We start from the raw sequence: 18,581 nt of genomic DNA, 5'->3' as shown, positions 1-18,581 counted from the left end.
GATATGCTGGGATAAAGTTATGAGATAGATGGAAGAAAAATGGGGTAAAGTGGCAAATATGTTATTATTATTATTATTATTTATTATTATTATTAAACTTTATTTCTAAAGCACTGTAATTATAACAAATATGTTCTCAAATGCAGACATACTGCTTTGAAAGTCTAAATGATGCTTATTGTTGAGAATACATAGGTTTGCTAATGATAGATTGTAATCTCTTAATACATTTTGTTTAATATGATGGTATGTGATGGTCATAAGCTTGAAAGATGAAAGGATAAAGCCAGGAGTGATGTGGACCTTAAGTACAAAGAATAGAGTTTTGTTTTAAGGGAAACCCTGTTGAACTAAAAATACTTTTGGAACAGGCAAATATAAAGGAGGGAGGGAGGGAGACCATTAAAGAAAGAGTGCTGTTCACAGATGCAGGTCTCTCTCCAGAAATAGTCCACTTTGCGGCCGCTTTAACTGCCCTGGCTCAGTGCTAAGGAATTCTGGGAACTGAAGAGCAGGAAGGCAGAGAAAAACGGAGGAGGAAGAGGAAGGGAAAGGCAGCAGGGGGAAGAGGAGGAGGAGGAGGCCTCCTGCCACCTGGTCCTGGTGGTGATGGAGGCGGTGTAACTCCGTTTCCAAGCTATGGCGACCTGGAGGTGAAGCTATTCCGGGGCTTTCAGAAGGGGGGATGCATTTTGTTTTGTTTGCCATTCATTTCCCCTGATGCTGCCTGTGAGAGGATGATTTGCCCAAGAGAGAAGGAACCCAGAGAGCTTCCATGGCCAGGATGGGAGGCATGGAGTGGGGTTTTCTGCCCATGTGGGGATTCAGACTCCCAGGCTCCCACTCCATCTCTCCCTTAGAGGCAGGGCTAGTGTTGTTATTGTTGTTGGTTGTGAACTGTTTCCTATGTGGGGCATAGGGTTTGTTCAAATGGGGAGGGGGTGTTATTGTGTCCCCCTTTGAAGCTGAGAGAATGTGCCTTGCAAAGAAAACCCGGGGATTGGGGTGTGTGCCTGTTATTGTGGCTCCTTTTGAAGCTGGGAACTACAGTTCCCAGCATTCCCTAGCAGCCAGCCAGGACAGTTAAAGCAGTCTCAAACTGGATTATTTCTGCAGTAAGTTTTGGACCTTAGAGAGGATTTTTTTAACCTTTGCCATTGCCTTCCCCTGAGGCTGAGAGAGTGTGATTTCTCCAAGAGAGAACCCAGTGGGATGTTATGGCCATGTGGGGATTCAAACTGCCAGGCTCCACCTCCCTCTACATCTCTCCTTTGGAGGCAGAGAGGGTTGTTGTTGTGTACCTGCAAGTTGTTTCTGACAATGGCAACTCTTAGGTGAACCTATCATGGAGTTTCCTTGGCAAAGTTTTTCATGATCCTTCCTGAGGCTGAGAGAGTGTGGCTTGCCCAAGATCCCCAAGTGGGTTTCTATGGATGAGCAGGGCTTCAAACTCTGGTCTCCAGGCACACTACTCAAACCACTGAACCATGCTGCCTCGCTGTATCTTCTGTGCTTTTAAAATGCTTGTTGTGTGCCTGCAAGTCGTTTCCAATTTATATCTATAACTATAGATATGTATCTATCTGTGGGTGTGTGTGCGTGTGTGTGTGAGAGAGAGCGTTATATATAAATAGATGTGTTGGTGTATATATGTGTATGTGTGGGATATATATATATATATATATGGGTGTGGATGTATGCATGTGTGTTTCTGTGTATGTATATGTGTGGGTTGGCAGAAATGAGTGAGTGTATATATGAGTGGGTAGGAGTGTGTGTGTGTGTGTGTGTGTGTATATATATATATATATGGGGCATACTGCCACACTAAGTCTAAAGGGGAGTTGTAAATGGTTGTTGTTGTTATGTAGTTGTGTGCCTCCAGTCTCCTCGCCCTCCAGCTCTCTGTTGGCAGTGAGGAGGTTGTTGTTGTTGCTGTGCACCTTCAGTCTGTTTCCGACTCAGGCGAGTTTCTCCAAAGGAGGTTTGCCAGTGTCTCCCTCAGAGGCTGAGAGAGTGTGATTTTCCCAAGGTCTCCCAGTGGGTTTCATAGGGTTTTCTTGGAGAGAGTTATATACTGTATCAATAGATGTGTGGGTGTATACATGTGCGTGTGTATGTATGTATGCATTTGTGGATGTGTATTATGTGTGGGTGGGTGTATATGTGTGTATTTGTACATATATATATATGTGGGGGGGGGGTAGACTCTGCCCCACTAAGTCCAAGGGAAGCTGTAAAGGGCTGTTGTGTGCCTTCAAGTCCTTTCTGACCTATGTGTCAACCGTAAACTGGGGTTTTCTTGGCCATTTTCTTTAGAGGAGTTTTGCCCTTGCCATCCCTTGAGACTGAGACCAAGCAGGGATGAGAACGCTGGTCTACAAAGTTGTCCAGTGCTCAAAACACGATGCTGGCTCCTTTTTATCATCCTCTATTCTACATTGTAGAAATAATCCAGTTTGATATCAATTTTTAAGTGCTGTAGTTCCATCCTATGGAGTCCTGGGATTTGTAGTTTTACTTCAGCCTTCTCTGCATAAGAGTGCTGGTGCCTCATAGAACTACCAATTCCAGGATTCTGTAGGATGGAGCCATGGCAGTTAAAGTGGTCTGAAACTACATTACTTCTACAGTGTAGTTGCAGCCTAGATTAGAGCCACTGAATCGGTGGAATCTTACTTGTTCATTCAGCAACTGAATGTGTTTTTCTAAGTTGGGAATAACCAACAGGAATTTATTTATTTGTATTTTATTTGGTTTATATGTGGCTTTTCTGTCCAGGAGGCTGTCCTCCATTTTGAGCAGGATTGTGCTTGTTTCTGACTTATTGCAACCCAAGGATTTTCTTGACAAGGTTTTATCAGAGGCTTTTTCTTCATTTTGCTATGGCCATCATCTGAGGCTGAGAGCATGTGATTTGCCTCTATTTTTGTGTGCTTTAAAGTCTTTCCCAACTTAGGGTGACTAAGTTTCTTCAGAGGAAGTTTGCTGAAGGCTGAAAGAGCATGGCTTGTGTGTGTGGTGCCTTCAAGTTGCTTCCAACTTATGGTGACCCTAAGGATAAAATATTATGGGGTTTTCCTGGCAAGGTTCATCAGAGAGAGGTTTGCTACTGCTAGCCTCAGGCTGAGAGAGTATTCCTTGAGGTTTTCCCTGGAAGTCCCACCCCCAGAGGGCAGACGTCCCTCCCTCGGAAGGTGGAAGCCCCTCACCAGAAGCCTTGCCCCCAGAAGAAGGAAGTCCCGTCCCCAGAAGGAGGAAGTTCCACCCCAGAGAGAGGAAGTTCTGCCCCCCAGAAGGAGGAAATCCCACCCCCAGAGGGAGGAAGTCCCACCCTTGGCACCCAGTGCCACCCAGTGAAGAGATACCTCTGAGTTTGGGCACTCAGTTTCAAAAAGGTTTGCCATCACTGGTCTAGGGGCAGCTATGCTGAATGCTTTCTGGGAAGTAGAGACATGTTTGGATGCTGGTACCTCCAGCAGATTCTTCCCACTTGTTCTAAGGGTGCGGGGTGGATTGTATAGGGAAATGCGTTCCCGTAAGTAACCTGGGCCCAAGCCATATAGGGCTTTAAAGGTGATAACCAACACTTTGTACTGTGCCCGGATCTCAAAGAGCTCGTGACCAACCTGGCTGCCACATTTTGCACTAGTTGGAGCTTCCGAACTTGATACAAGGGTAGCTCCATGTAGAGCGCATTACAGAAATCAAGATGAGAGATTACCAGAGCATGTACTACAGCTTCAAGGTCCTTTCGGTTGAGGTAGGGTCGCAGTTGGCATATCAACCGAAGTTGGTACCAAGCACTTCTGGCCGTCGCATCTACTTGAGATGACAAACGTAGAGATGGATCCAGAAGTACTCCCAAACTGCGAACTTCATCCTTCAGGGGAAGTGTAACCCCGTCTAGGAGAGGTGGACAAATTTCCTTCCCCAGACCTAAGGATCCTATGGCAAGTACCTCAGTTTTCTCTGGATTCAGCCTGAGTTTGTTTTTCCTCATCCAGCCCATTACTGACTCAAGGCAGGGATGCAGAGGGGAGATGCCATCCTTAGTCACTGTTTCTCTCCAGGGGATCTAGGGAGGGCTTTTTTAAGAGCGGTTTAACCACTGCCAGTTTTAACTGTGATGGAAATTTGCCCTCCTTAAAGGATGCATTGATTATGGATTGCAATAATGTAATCATAGCATTCCCTCCCTGGATGGTCAGCCACGATGGGCAGGGATCGAGGGCACATGCCATCTTTCTTACACTTCCAAGGAGCTTGTCCACTTCATCGGTACTTACAAACTCAAGGTGATCCAGTCTAACGTGGTCCACGGAGTCTCTGGACACCTCTCTTACTGTTTCTGTGGAAATGCTGGCATCAAGATCAGCCCTTATCCGAGGGATTCTGTCTGCAAAGAAGTCATTAAAAGCATCACAGCAGGCTTTAGTTGGTTGCAACAAAGGGTTCAGGGAGGGAGGTGGTTGGGTCAGTTCTCTAACTACCCTGAACAGCATTACTGGACGAGACTCTGCAGATGCGATACGTGCAGCATAGGAGGAATTCTTTGCTGCACCTATCGCCACGCCGTAAGACTTCAAGTAAGTTCTCAAGGAGTGTCTTGTCGGATAAGCACTGATGTTTCCGCAAGTGGCGCTCTAGTCGTTGCGCAGCCTGCTTCATCCGTCAAAGAACTTCCATATTATTGCTGAATGATTTTTTGTAGACTTTGGATGTTCTTATACCCAGAATACAGAGTTTGTAGCCAGATTACTAACTGGGTTTGATTACAGGAAACCTATGACTCGCTTTAAAAACAGGTTTGCTGGTTATTGTTTCAGCTGCAGGCCCAGTTCATTGTGCTGGTTATATCTTGAAAAGTTCCATCTGGAGGAGGAAGAGGAGCAGGTGAGATATTTTCATCTGGTCATATTGCTGGGGCATCACTATTTCTTTGAAAGGGATTTTGATAATTCTTGAACAAACTGAGGCTTAATGTAAACAAAAAAAAAGAGGGTATGCAAAGTGATCTTGTAGCACCTTTGGATTAAGTGCGAAAAAGTTGTAAGATAAATTCAGGTAGACTTGAGAATATAAACCAAATCTATGAAAGCTTATGCTACAATGTCTTTTGTGCAGTTAGTCTCAAAGGTGCCAGAAGATCCCTTTGCAAACTGTTATTTCAGACTTAGATAGCTATGTTTCTGAAGAAAAAGGGGCTGCTGGTCAGTCAAAAGGCGGATCAGAGAGTTTAGGAAGGGGCATTTACACTATTCATCCAGAGAGCTCTTAAGCCTTACTGAACTACAAACCCCAAAATGCAGCAGCAGGCAGGCATAGTATTTAAAGCTCCCTAGCCCCCTTTTAAGAGTGTAAAGCGAAAAGCTCCTAAGATTTAATGCCTCTTTGAAGAACCTCAGCAGTCGTGAGTGAAACTTTCTATTCAGGAGCAGGAGTTTGTGTCTCCATCTGCTTCCAGACTTGGCCGTGGCATTTCTTTTCCTGGCTGGCAGTCTTCTGCATATGGACTCAGTTTTTCCCGCAGCGCTAACAAATTATTCTCTCTTTCCCTTCCCTCCCCATTTCTGCTTTTGCTGCAGGTCTTGTTTGTGAAAGAGATGCCTGAGAAGGAGAAGAGTCCTTTTGATTCCAGTCAAAGACAGCGGCCAAAGTGGATCACGCAGGAAGAATGCTCCAGTACACCACGTGGAGTTGAGCTGAGTGGAGAAGGAATGTCCTCCTCAAGGAGTAAGGGCTAAGAGGGTAGTTTCCTCTCTGACTCCATCTCTCAAATATGCCTGAAATATCTAGACTGTATGAATTACAGCACTTGGACCTTTTTATATAACCTAACTAGCACTTTGAAATTACAGGCATATACCTCAAGTTAACAAAGCCTCTGACAGTGAAGTATATTTTAGAAGAACTTTTAATGCCTGACCAGCCTTCCTGTTCTTCCTCATCCGCTTTGTAGCTAACTATTAAAAGCAAGACTGGCACTAGGAAGATAGTAAAGGAGCATAGAAGAAGCATAGGTATTCAGAATTCAGTTAAGCCTGGAGTGGGAAATGGTGTATGCTGCATTTGCACATGTAGGTGGGACTGGAAAGAGAGAGAAGAGTTAGAAATACTCCTATCTTTTTTTTTCTTTCTCCCAGGAGGCAGCAGAAGGACTGAGCCTAAGTTTACAAGGACATCTCTTCACCCTGATGGACTCAGAACACCATTTGGGAGGCTAGATCAGGTAAGGAAAAGGATCTCAAGTGAGCCAACGAAGGGCTGGGCTGGGTGCCTATCTCCCTTTGAAAACTCCCTCGTCCCCACAAAACCTTGTTCTTTCTGTTTGCTTCCATCACAAGTTGCCACTGTAAGGAGCCTTTGGATGGCATGCTGTAAGCATTTCAGTTTTCTTGAGCAACCTGAAAGAATTAATTTTCTCTTCCTCTTTCTACAGGTGACCTTTGAGGATGTGGCTGTGGATTTCACAGAGGAGGAGTGGGCCCTGCTGGATCCAGGCCAAAAGGCCCTTTATTGGGAAGTGATGGAGGAGATTCTGGGGACCCTGTCCTCTCAGAGTAAGGCTCCCTCTTTCTTGGGATTGTGCAACTTAGAAGTGTTGAAGAGTAACCCTGAGGGTTCTTTTTCAATCTTGATAGATTGAGGTAGGGACAATATAACAAATACCGGCCACCTATATAGGGAGGAGCTAGCCCCCCTGGGCCTCAGTCAATAACAAGCCAAGCAAGTAGTAAGGTAAAATCAAGGAACTGAACTTTAGTAACATCAGCTAAGGGTTAACTAGAACACCTTAGAAAAACTAGTCAAAGAACAAACAAGAACTCAGAAAACCAATCCAGCAACAAGAACAAGGCAGGTCCACCAACAGGCAGGGTTGGAGGCCGCAGGCAGTACCCGGGTGGGCAGGATATTAGGACCCTTGTTTGCTGGAAATGAACGTATCTTGGGTAAGTACCAACGTTAGTTTTCCCAGCAGACAGGGTCCTAGCCTCCTGTATTCTGGAATTGACGTGGACAACTAAGAGGACCTTACCTTGCTGTGCACCAAACTAATTTTCACATGAGTTGAGAATTTCTTGTTAAGATATGTCATACAGTTAAAACCTGCTGAAATGGGAAAGTGCCAGAAATTAAGTCCACAGCCAGATGCTCTAAAGTGCTTTCTTTAAATGAATACATCTGCCTATATTTCAGCAATACCTGATTGATGTAAGAGCTGAGAGCTGATCCCCAGTCTCCAGGGATGCAAGACTACTTGCTGCATAATACTGACTTTGCATTATTGCTGCCAAGCACAATCTCTTGCGTTTGTGAGAAGTTCCCCTCCTTTCCTGGCACATTTTACTCAAGATCAGGAACAATCCAGACATTGTTTGCCCAGAGGCTTACAATGGGAAAGAGACATTAAAACAGGAAAACTAAGATAATTGTGTTTAAGGCGATGGGTGGGGTGACAGATGAACTGAAATTACTAGTTCATAGTTCTCTTCCAACTCTGTGACTCTTTTTTTTAACTGTATGATTCTATGATGCCAAAATCCTTAGAATCATAGAATCATAGTTTGAAGAGACCATAAGAGCCATCCAGTCCAAACCCCTGCCAGGCAGGAAATCTAAACCAAAGCATCCCCAACACATGGCCATCCAGCCTCTGTTTAAAGACCTCTCAGGCCTTAGAGCTGCCTGCTTTCAGTGAAAGAGAACTTAACTCTTAGGAGAACCAATGGAGAGGTTCTGGAGTTCCATCTCTATCTATGAGGTTTTCTGATATACATTTTTTTCTGAGAAGTACTTTCTCTCCTTTCCAGGCAGTGATGGGCAACTGAAAGAGTGTAAAGAGAAGCCATGGCAAGCATTGATGCAAAGAGACCTGTGCAAACAGGTAAAAGAGAAGGAAAGAAAAACTGCCACAGAAAACGAGAGGAGAACCACTATCCAAGGAACAATAGAGAAACAAAAGAAAATAAGTAAATATCTTTGTCTTGCACATGACAGAAGTTTCAGTTCTAAAGCAACTCTTACTCTTTGCAGGAGAATCCAGACAAAAGGGAAATCAATCAAAGGTGGTGAGTGTGCAAACAACTCCAGTTTTATTTCAGTTAAACATGTTAACAGAAGAATGAGGCCATTCAAATGCCTGGAGTGTGGAAAAGCTTTTGCTCAGAAGACAGACCTCACTCGTCACCAAGTAATTCACACAGGAGAGAAACCCTTTAAATGCCTGGAGTGTGGAAAAGCTTTCGCTCACAAGACAGACCTCACTCGTCACCAAGTGACTCACACAGGAGAGAAACCATTTAAATGCCTGGAGTGTGGAAAAGGTTTCACTCAGAAGACAAACCTCTCATTTCACAAAGCAACTCACACAGGAGAGAAACCCTTTAACTGCCTGGAGTGTGGAAAAGGTTTCATTCAGAAGAGAGACCTCACTCGTCACCAAGCAACTCACACAGGAGAGAAACCTTTCAAATGCCTGGAGTGTGGAAAAGGTTTCGCTCAGAAGACAGACCTCACTCGTCACCAAGTGACTCATGCAGGAGAGAAACCCTTTAAATGCCTGGAGTGTGGAAAAGTTTTCGCTCAGAAGACAGACCTCACTCGTCACCAAGTAACACACACAGGAGAGAAACCCTTTAAATGCCTGGAGTGTGGAAAAGGTTTCACTCGGAAGACATACCTCTCTTTTCACCAAGCAACTCACACAGGAGAGAAACCCTTTAAATGCCTGGAGTGTGGAAAAGGTTTCACCCGGAAGACACAACTCACATATCATCAAAAAACTCACACAGGAGAGAAACCCTTTAAATGCCTGGAGTGTGGAAAAGGTTTCACCCGGAAGACACACCTCACTCATCACCAAGTGACTCACACAGGAGAAAAACAATTTAAATGCCTGGAGTGTGGAAAAGGTTTCACTCGGAAAACATGCCTCTCTTTCCACCAGGTAACTCACACAGGAGAGAAACCTTTTTTTTTTTTTTTTTTTTTTTTTTTTTTAAAGTATTTATTTAGAATAGAACATTACATATAAAAAGTACATAAGAGGAAAGCAAAACACCAAACAAACAAGCAACCTAATACACAAACCAATAAACGTCTAGCACAAGCACTATGAGTTACATTACTTGACATTACCTTCTAATCATATACAAACACACAACATATAGACTATTTACAAAAGATATTTGAATTCTTTGACTCTCTAGCCATACTTCCTTTACACTTGAGTATTCCCATATCATGAAATATTTATTTGTTTACTCCTGATATTTATGCTTCTATGTTTGTCAGTTCCTGTATTGATATAATTTTATCAGATAGTATTCATTTGTTATTTATCCTTTATTATGTGTCATCTCTTTCTTCATTAAGACATTTCCATTCTTCTTCTATCTGGTTTTTATCCTTTCCTCTTAATGAGGCAGATATTATGTCCATATTTTTTGCCTCGTATATTTTAATCAGCCAGTCTTCTATTGATGGATTAGAGATACTTTTCCAGTACTGGGCATATAAAATTCTTGCACATGTAATCATGTACAAAATAATTCTGTTATTTTTTATGGATTTTATATTATGTGTCATATTCAATAAAAATAGCTTTGCTTCAAATGGTATATTAATTCCTAAGATCTTTTGAATAGTTCCGTGAATTTTTTGCCAGAATTCTTTTGTTATATTACATGTCCACCACATGTGGAAAAAATCTCCTTCGGGTTTTCCACATTTCCAACATTTAGTATCACCTGATTTATATATATAATGTATTTTTTGGGGGGTTAAATACCATCTATATAGCATCTTGATGTAATTTTCTTTATAATTTTGACACAGGGTAAATTTATTTGTATCTTTCCATGATTTTTCCCATTCGTCTGTTGTTATTGTTTTCTTAATATCCTGTGCCCATCTTACCATACTACTTTTGATGGTTTCATCCTCCAGATCTCTTTCTTTTAATATTTTGTAGTATTTTGATATATGTTTTCCTTTTTGATCCAACATTATTTTATCTATTTCATTATTTTCCATTGTCAGTCCAAAGGTTTTACTGTCTGTTTTAAAACGATTATTTATTTGGTTATATAAAAACCAATCTTTAATTTTCCCTTTTTCTTTCAGTTCCTCTATAGTTTTCATATTATATTTACCTTCTGACGTTTTATTTATTATGTCTCCATATCTTAACCAAGAAGCTTCTTTATCTTTAGTTCTACTGTAATAGGCTTCTTGTATGGATACCCAAGGAGGAATATTCTTATAGAATTGATATCTGATTTTGTACCAGACTTTGAGCAAAGCTTTTCTTATAACATGATGATTAAACAAACTATTATTTTTGGGTTTCATGTACCACATATATGCGTGTATCCCCATATTCAAATTATCTTTTTCAATATTCAACACATTTTTATTCTCCAGTTTGAACCACTCCTCTAGCCACTTGAGACATACCGCATAATAATATAACTTAAAATTTGGTAGGTTACATCCCCCTCGTAGCTTACCTTCCGTTAAAAGTTTCCATTTAACCCTTGCTCTTTTACCTTCCCACAAAAATTTGCTTAGTTCCTTCTGCCATAGAACAAAACAGTTTTCATTAACAATAATTGGAATATTAGAGAACAAGTACATAAATCTTGGAAGTATATTCATTTTAATTAAGGCAATTTTGCCCAAGAAGGATAATTTATATTTAGACCATTTTTCTAAGTCTTTTTTAATCTCTGTCCATGTTTTTGTATAATTATTCTGAAATAATTCGGTGTTTCTTTTGGTAAAGTAAATACCCAAATATTTAACTTTGTTAACAATACTAAACCCTGATATTTCTTTAAGTTCTTTTTCTTCATTTTTTGGAAGATTTTTTGTAAGGATCATGGTTTTTCCTGCATTGATTTTAAATCCCGCTAAAATTCCATATTCCTTAATTGTCTGAATTAGTAAATTTATGCTTTTGTTTGGATCATCTAGAAAGAAAATTATATCATCAGCAAATACTTTTAGTTTGTATTCAATTTCTCTAACTTTAACCCCTCTAATTGATTCTTCTCCTTTTATTTTATTAATCAAAATTTCTAAGATCAAAATAAACAGTAATGGAGACAAGGGACATCCTTGTCTTGTTCCCCTTTTAACCTTAAAGCATTTAGATTTCTCCTCGTTAATGAGTAAGTATGCTTTCTGTTCCGTATATATCTTTTTTATCCATCTCCCAAACTCTTCTCCTAGATCAATCCTTTTTATAACTTCAAATAAAAATTTCCAATCCACTTGGTCAAAAGCTTTCTCTGCATCAAGCAGGATACATGCCAATTTTTTTTCACTATGCTGTTCATAATGTTCCAAAATATTTATAAATGTTCTGATATTATTCTGTCCATAACGTCCAGGTATAAATCCATTTTGGTCTTCTTGTATATATTCTATCAAGACATTTTTTAGCCTGTTTGCCAATATGGATGAAAATATTTTATAATCTACGTTAGTGAGTGAGATGGGTCTGTAATTCCTTATATCAGTATGATCTTTTTCACCTTTAGGGATGACTGTTATTAATGCTTCCTTCCAGGTTTCAGGTACGCCATGCTTATTTATTTCGTTGAATGTTTGTTTTAGTGGTTCTAACAGTTCTTCCTTTAATTTTTTATAGTAGATTGCTGATATCCCATCCGGACCCGCAGCTTTTCCCAATTTTTGCTTCTGTATTGCTTCCATAATTTCTTTGTCTGTAATTTCTTTATTCAAATTTTGTTTTTGAACTTCGTTTATTGTTTTTAGGTTCAGTTTATTTAAATACTGTTTAATTTTAATGTTTTTATTTTCCATATCTGTCTCATTATCATACAATTCTTCATAGTACTTTGTAAATTTCTCTATAATTTCATTTTGTGTGGTATATCTTTTATCATTATATTTTATTTCATTAATAATCTTTTTTCTTCTTATTTTTTTAATTTTTTGTGCCAATAGTTTCCCAGCTTTATTTCCGGATTCAAAATTCCTTTGCTTAATTGTTCTTAATTTAGTTGTGATTTCTTGAATAGACAATGCTTTTAATTTTTCTTGTAATATTTCCACTTCTATTTTTAATTTTTTGTCACCCTTTTCTTTCCATTCTTTTTCTTTTTGTTTTAATTTATTTTGTAAATGTGTCTCTTCCATTTTCTTTTTCTTTTTTTGTTCACTATTTATCTTAATAAGAATTCCTCTCGCTACTGCTTTGCTTGCATCCCATATAGTTTTCATTGGGATTTCATCTGTTATGTTTTCTTTAAAGTACCATCTCATTTCTTCTTTTACACGTTTTGTCAGTTGTTCATCATTTAACAGGTCTCCATTTAATCTCCAAGTGTAATTCAATTTTTTTTCTTGTATGGTCAATATAATAGGATTATGGTCTGAAACTGGCTTTCCTAAAATTTCTGATGACTGAATATATGGAAGTAAAGTTTTTGACACTAAAAATAAATCTATTCTAGCAAAGGAGTTATGCACTTCTGAAAAAAAGGTGAAGTTTCTTGATTGACCATATTTATATCTCCACACATCCAAAAGATTTAGATCTTCTATCATTCGAAAAAAGGTCTTAGGTAGCTTGCCTTGATTCTTTTTCATGTTTTTACCGTCATTGGATTTTCTATCAATAATTGGATTTATTACTCCATTAAAGTCTCCTAGTACTATAATGTTTTCATAATCAAGCTCTTGAATTTTCTCATGTAATTTATCAAAATATTTCTCTTTATTTTCATGTGGCGCGTAGATTCCTACAACCAATGTTGTACAATTCCTTAATTTCACTTCCGCTGCAATACATGATCCATTTTCATCATGAAATATTTCTTTAGAATTGTATTTTTTACTGATATATAATGCTACCCCTTTTTTCTTCTTATCCAAGGTAGCTGTATAGCATTCACCTAATTTTGGATTTCTTAAATATTTTATTTCTTCCGATTTAATTTTTGTCTCCTGTATGCAAATAATATCACCTTTTAATTTCTCGAGCTGGTGGAAAATGATGCTCCTTTTGTATTTGGAATTTATCCCTTTTACATTCCACGAAATTAATTTAGTTGTCATTGTTGTGTTGTGATTGTTCCACCCCTTCCACCCCTTTTATTTTGTAAGCTTAATTACAGAATGATATAAAGTATACACTTATTTTTCCAGAAATATCTAGAATAGCTGTTAGTAATCTTAACAATATAATTCTTTCTTATAATATCTCTTGATTTCAAGACAGCAAGTCTATTTCTGTTCTTTCTAATGGAGTAAATCTTTCTATTTCTTTTTCTTCTTGTCTTTGTTTTTCTATGTCTTTTTCCTTTTCGTTATGTTTCCTCGGTTTCCACTCTCTTGCTGGGTATTCTCTTCCTTGTTTTTTTCCTCCGTTCTCTTTGTATTCTCTTTTCAATTTTATTTCTATTTCATTAGCTTTTTCCAATGTGTCAATTCTATATCTCCTTTGTTGATAGTAAAAGGACAGTCCTTCAATTCTTTCCCACCTGAAATCTATATCCAAATTTTTTAGGAGCTGTGTTAATGGTTTGTATTTCTGTCTATTCAACATTATCTGTGGTGGAATGTCTTTAAATATTTTAATCTCTGTATCCTCAATCTGTAGTTTTGTTTGATAATTTTGTTGAATAAATCTATCTCTGATTCTCGATCTTGTAAAACAAACCGCTATGTCTCTGGGAATATTTCTTTCTTTGTTCTGGTAGGAATTAATTCTAAAGATTTTATCAATTTCTAACTCTAATTCTTCTGGTGTTATTTTAATGTATACAGCCAGAGCGGGTATAAGTCTCTCATATAAATCTTCCTTATTTCTTTCTGTTACTCCTCTTAGCTTCATACATTTTTCCCTGTAACGCAGTTCATTATTCCATTCCATGCGTTTTTGTTCTTCCTGTTGTTGATTAAGATCTTTAGAAGATTTTTCCAATATTGTAGTCCTTTCCTTTATTTGTTCTACTTCTTTCTGAGTATTGTTAAGATCAGTTGTTAATTTGTCTATCTTTTTCCCAAAGAGATCTAGTTCTTTTTTAACATCTTTCCTTATTTCAGATCGTGTATCTTTTATTTCTTCTCTTAGCTCTGTACAAGCATTTCTTATGTCTTCTTTGGTCTCTAGTCTTGCGTCTTTTATCTCTTGTTGTAATTTCCGTATTTCATCCAGGATGCGAATATTCGGATCAATAATCTTAATTGTATCTTCCATCGATCCTCTTCTAGCTGTCGTTAATACCAACTGAGATTGTATAGGTCCTTTATTTGTTTTTGCCATACTTTCCTTTTTCTCTTCCTATTTGACAAGTATATCGCAAGTTATACCTATATTTATGTTAAAACTAAATAATCCTTTAAATAGTAACAGTTTTTACCAAATAATACCTTAATGGAGGATAATACATTAATCAGACTCTTAAACTATATTTCTTTTCTATTTTACCCCCTCCCTTCTCTTGTTTTAATTAAGATAATTTTATAGTAATGTCAATTAGAGCCCTTAGAGACAAAAGCAAACACAAACAGTAATAGACAACTTTCTAAAAAAAAAAAAAATTCAACCTCTATTACATCTCAATTCTTGATATTTTATATTCAGTGATATAACAGTCCTCTTACTCTTTCCTTTTCCTTTTCCTTTTCTTTCCTTCTTGCAGTTTCTCTTGTTTCCATATGAGTTTTTCAATTATAAGAAGTCTTCTTCCCAGTGTGTTCTTATTCTTCCTTGAATTTAGTTGATTTAAATGTCTGTTTTAAGCTTTAATTCCATTGAGTTCTCCTTGTTTATCTATACAGAGAATAAGATTATGCCAACCAGATAAATTAATAGTACTTTCTTATTTTACAAACTTATATTCCTTTAGCTTAAATAAGGTAACTAAGCAATAATAAAGTCCTTCTATTCTATTTTGTTAGTTTAAATTTATATTTTCCCCCTTTACATACCCAGTGTTCACAATTATTTATTCACTTTACTTATAATATTTTGTAAGTAAGTAATACTTATCTTAAATTTCTTATCTTCCTATAAGTTTGTATTACTCTTCCTTATTTCTTCCTTCCTTTGTTTAGTTTCTACTAGTTCAATCCTTTATTTTCTTTATTTCTTCTATGATTCTCTTCTTTTTCAGTCTGTTCCTCACCTCTTAGTTCCTCGTTTATCTCTTGTTAAATATTTCCTCCAAACTTCTCTCCCCTGTGTGTCCTCTTAGCTCTTTTCGTCCTTGTGTCTTATTTGCTTCTTCTCCGCCTTTTTCTCTCTCCCTCAGTCCTCTTTTGCTTCCTTTTAGCTCCCCCTTACACTTACTTTTTTCCACCTGTGTCTTCCTTCTCTCCCAGCTCCTCCTTCAGCTTCTTCTATTCTCCTGTCTGCTTCTATCCTTCCTCTACTCTCCTTCGTCCGTCGCGCGCACCTTCTTCCCCCCCGCCTGTTTCTATCCTTCCTCTTTCTTGGTTCTCCGTCGTCCGTCGCGCGCTCCCCTTTTCACCTCCTCCTCTGTCTCTCTCCCAGCGCGCGTTCCTGTCTGCTTCTGTTCTTCCTCCTTCTCTACTCTCCGTCGTCCGTCGCGCGCTCCCCTTTTCACCTCCTCCTCTGTCTCTCTCCTATCGCGCGTTTCTGTCTGCTTCTGTCCTTCCTCCTTCTCTGCTCTCCGTCGTCCGTCGCGCGCTCCCCTTTTCACCTCCTCCTCTGTCTCTCTCCCAGCGCGCGTTCCTGTCTGCTTCTGTCCTTCCTCCTTCTCTGCTCTCCGTCGTCCGTCGCGCGCTCCCCTTTTCACCTCCTTCTCTGTCTCTCTCCCAGCGCGCGTTCTTGTCTGCTTCTATCCTTCCTCCTTCTCTGCTCTCCGTCGTCCGTCGCGCGCGCCCTTTTTCGTCTCCTTCTCTGTCTTTCTCTCAGCGCGCGTTCCCGTCAGTTCTATCTGTTTCTCCCTCTGTTCTTCGCCGCGCACGCCCGCTTTCCCCTCCGTCTCTCTCACCTTTCACTCTCTCTCAGTGCGCGCCCCGTCCGTTCAGTCTTTTTCTTTTTCTTTTCCTTTTCTTATTTCTTATTTCTTTTTAAGGTTCTCTTTTTATCTTGTCTTATCTTATTTGTTTATTTATTATTTATCTTCGCCCCTATAAACCCATTCCTCATTATGCCAGATTCACTCCTTGTTTTCTTTTTATCTCTCTGCACTCCCTCCTCCAATTTCTGTCTTTGCAGCTTACTTCTTTAAGTAGAGGCTTCTGGGAGTTGTAGTTTCAACTTTACTTTAGCGTTTTTTCCGTTTGATCTTGTTTCAATGCTTTCAATGCTTTCAGTTCAGCTTATTGGCAACACAGGAGTGCAGGAGCACTTATATAGGTGGGTAAACTCAAGTAGCTGTTTGTTTATATAAGCAGCTTTTGTTGTTGCTTTTTTATACACAGCAGGCGTCTTCCCCCCCGTAGTAACGGTTACAACAACAGGTGTCCACAACTCTTCGGTCCTTTAGGGTGGTGTATCACCAGGTCTCCCCCTTGGACCCCCCTCTGAGTTGCCAGGCTATTCTTACCTCCCAGTAAGAATATGGACGGGTAGTTTGCAATCCCGTTCCCCCAAGTACTGCTGTTGTGAAGGCAAGGTTAGAGAGCTCTTCTAACCCGTGGCCTCCTCCTTCGCCTGCTGTGCCGGAAGTTACAGGAGAGAAACCTTTTAAATGCCTGGAGTGTGAAAAAGGTTTCACCCGGAAGGCAGACTTCACGCGTCACCAAGTGACCCACACAGGAGAGAAACAATTTAAATGCCTGGACTGTGGAAAATGTTTCGCTCAGAAGACATACCTCTCTTGTCACCAAGCAACTCACACAAGAGAGAAACCCTTTAAATGTCTGGAGTGTGGAAAATGTTTCGCTCGGAAGGCACACCTATCTTTTCACCAAGTAACTCACACAGGAGAGAAACCCTTTAAATGCCTGGAGTATGGAAAAAGTTATACTAGAAAGACATAGCTCACCTATCATAAAAAAACTCACAAAGGAGAGAAACCATTTAAATGCTTGAAGGGTGGAAAAAGTTACATTCGGAAAACACAGCTCACTTATCATCAAAAAAACACACACAGGAGATAAACTGTTTAAATCCCTTATATGTGGAAAACGTTTTGCTCTGAAGACAAACCCCAGTCATCATCAGAAATCACACAGGAGAGAAACCATTTCAATGCCTGAAATGTGAGAAAGGGTATATTCAGAAGGCATCCCTCACTTGTCATAAAAAAAAAAAAATATCACACAAGAGGAAAAAAAAATCTTCTTCGTGGTCTCTGCAAATCATACAAATGGGTTATACTGCGCCTGCGCAGTGCTGTTCGGAAACTTCTAGAATCACTGGGCAAAGTTAACTTTGCAACTTTTAGCAACTTTTTGGCCGTAGCTCTGCCCATCCCTTGTAAAGCCCCTAGCTTCTCGCTTTTTCCCCAGTTCCTTTTTTCTGCCGCACAAGCTGCCTGAAGGAACTTCGCTTGTGCTTGTTATTGTTTATCACCGGTATTTGACTCGGACCGAATTTCTGACTTCGAATTGATCTTGACCCCCTGTGTATCATTGACCATATCGGCTCGTTTGACCTTGCACTTGGATTCTGACTCGGCTCCAAGCTTGCTCCACAATGTCTCCCGTGGCTTTTAAGAAATGCGATGTCTGTGGCGGCAAGGTCCCAGTGCAGGACCCACACTCTTCTTGTCTGCTGTGCCTCAGGGAGACCCATAACACCAAGGCTTGTCTCCTCTGCAAGTCCATGACCCCGCAGGCTCGGAAGAACCATGAGTCCCGTCTGACGACGGCCATCTACCATGGGGTCCTTAAGCCCCAAGAGGTTGCCCGCTCTGTCTTGGCTCCTGCATCTGTTTCAGCCCCGGTAACAATGTCCGCGGCAGCTCCTGCCTCTGTTTCGGCCCCTGTATCTGTGGCCAAGAGTCCCTTCGCTGCACCGACTGCGATATCTTCGTCAAGTGCCACTGCGGCTCGTGGTTCTGTTGAACTCAGTGCCGCCGCCAATGTGGCCTGTGGTTCTGAAGAGCCCAGTGCCACTGACAGACCCTCCAAGCGTCCCCCTAAAGCCACTGGGACCGAGGGTTCTAGCTCCAGGTCGTCGTCCTCTAGTAAGAAGAGGGCCAAGCAGAAGGAGTCAAATTCGAGATCGACATTGGCACCTGAGGACACCTCACACCCTGAATCCAGCTCTAAGTCCTCCAGAAAAAGGGGCCATGACACCGAAACTGCACCCGAGCGCTCTCCCATCCAGACCAAGAAGGCCAAATCGACCACCGTTGCCCTGGATCACAGCCATAAGAAGGCTCATGCTAAGTCTTCAGATGGCTCGCATTAGAAGACCCGCCGCGATAACTCTGGTGCTCTTGCTTCTCCAAGGGCTTTGGCTGCGCCTCCGGCCTCCTCTCAGTCAGCTCCTCTTTCAGTCGGTTTACCTAGGTTGACATCAGTACCGGTCTCCACTTTGGCCACCATGCCCTTTCTTGGCTCCGGGGACAGTGATTCTTGGTCCCCTCGACGCCGGTCTCTGACGCCTATCCCACAGGTTA

At 40.4% G+C, this 18,581-nt stretch overlaps 1 protein-coding gene across 1 annotated transcript; it reads left to right on the top strand.

Moving 5' to 3' along the window:
- The first annotated feature begins 604 nt into the window (after positions 1–604).
- Positions 605–18,370, top strand: LOC149320756 (uncharacterized). Its single transcript, XM_089500291.1, has 7 exons — positions 605–653; positions 4,830–4,896; positions 5,589–5,736; positions 6,147–6,232; positions 6,443–6,563; positions 7,815–9,006; positions 17,740–18,370. Exons 1-7 carry the CDS (start codon positions 640–642, stop codon positions 18,368–18,370), a joined length of 2,259 nt encoding a protein of 752 aa, XP_089356417.1. The 5' UTR covers positions 605–639.
- The last annotated feature ends 211 nt before the right edge of the window (positions 18,371–18,581 follow it).

This window comes from Sceloporus occidentalis, unplaced genomic scaffold (assembly GCF_023333645.1).
Source record: "Sceloporus occidentalis isolate IW3139 unplaced genomic scaffold, rSceOcc1.0.p SCAF_1, whole genome shotgun sequence".
In the NCBI taxonomy this organism is placed as follows: Eukaryota; Metazoa; Chordata; class Lepidosauria; order Squamata; family Phrynosomatidae; genus Sceloporus; species Sceloporus occidentalis.
Note: the sequence above shows the minus strand (reverse complement) of the source record. Positions and strands in the feature narration are given on the sequence as shown.

Excerpts from the sequence above, each read along its gene's own strand:
- LOC149320756 (XM_089500291.1), top strand. Across the intron at positions 6,233-6,442 it reads CATTTGGGAGGCTAGATCAG|GTGACCTTTGAGGATGTGGC; the intron begins GTAAGGAAAAGG and ends CTCTTTCTACAG. Across the intron at positions 9,007-17,739 it reads TTTTTTTTTTTTTTTTTAAA|GGAGACCCATAACACCAAGG; the intron begins GTATTTATTTAG and ends GCTGTGCCTCAG.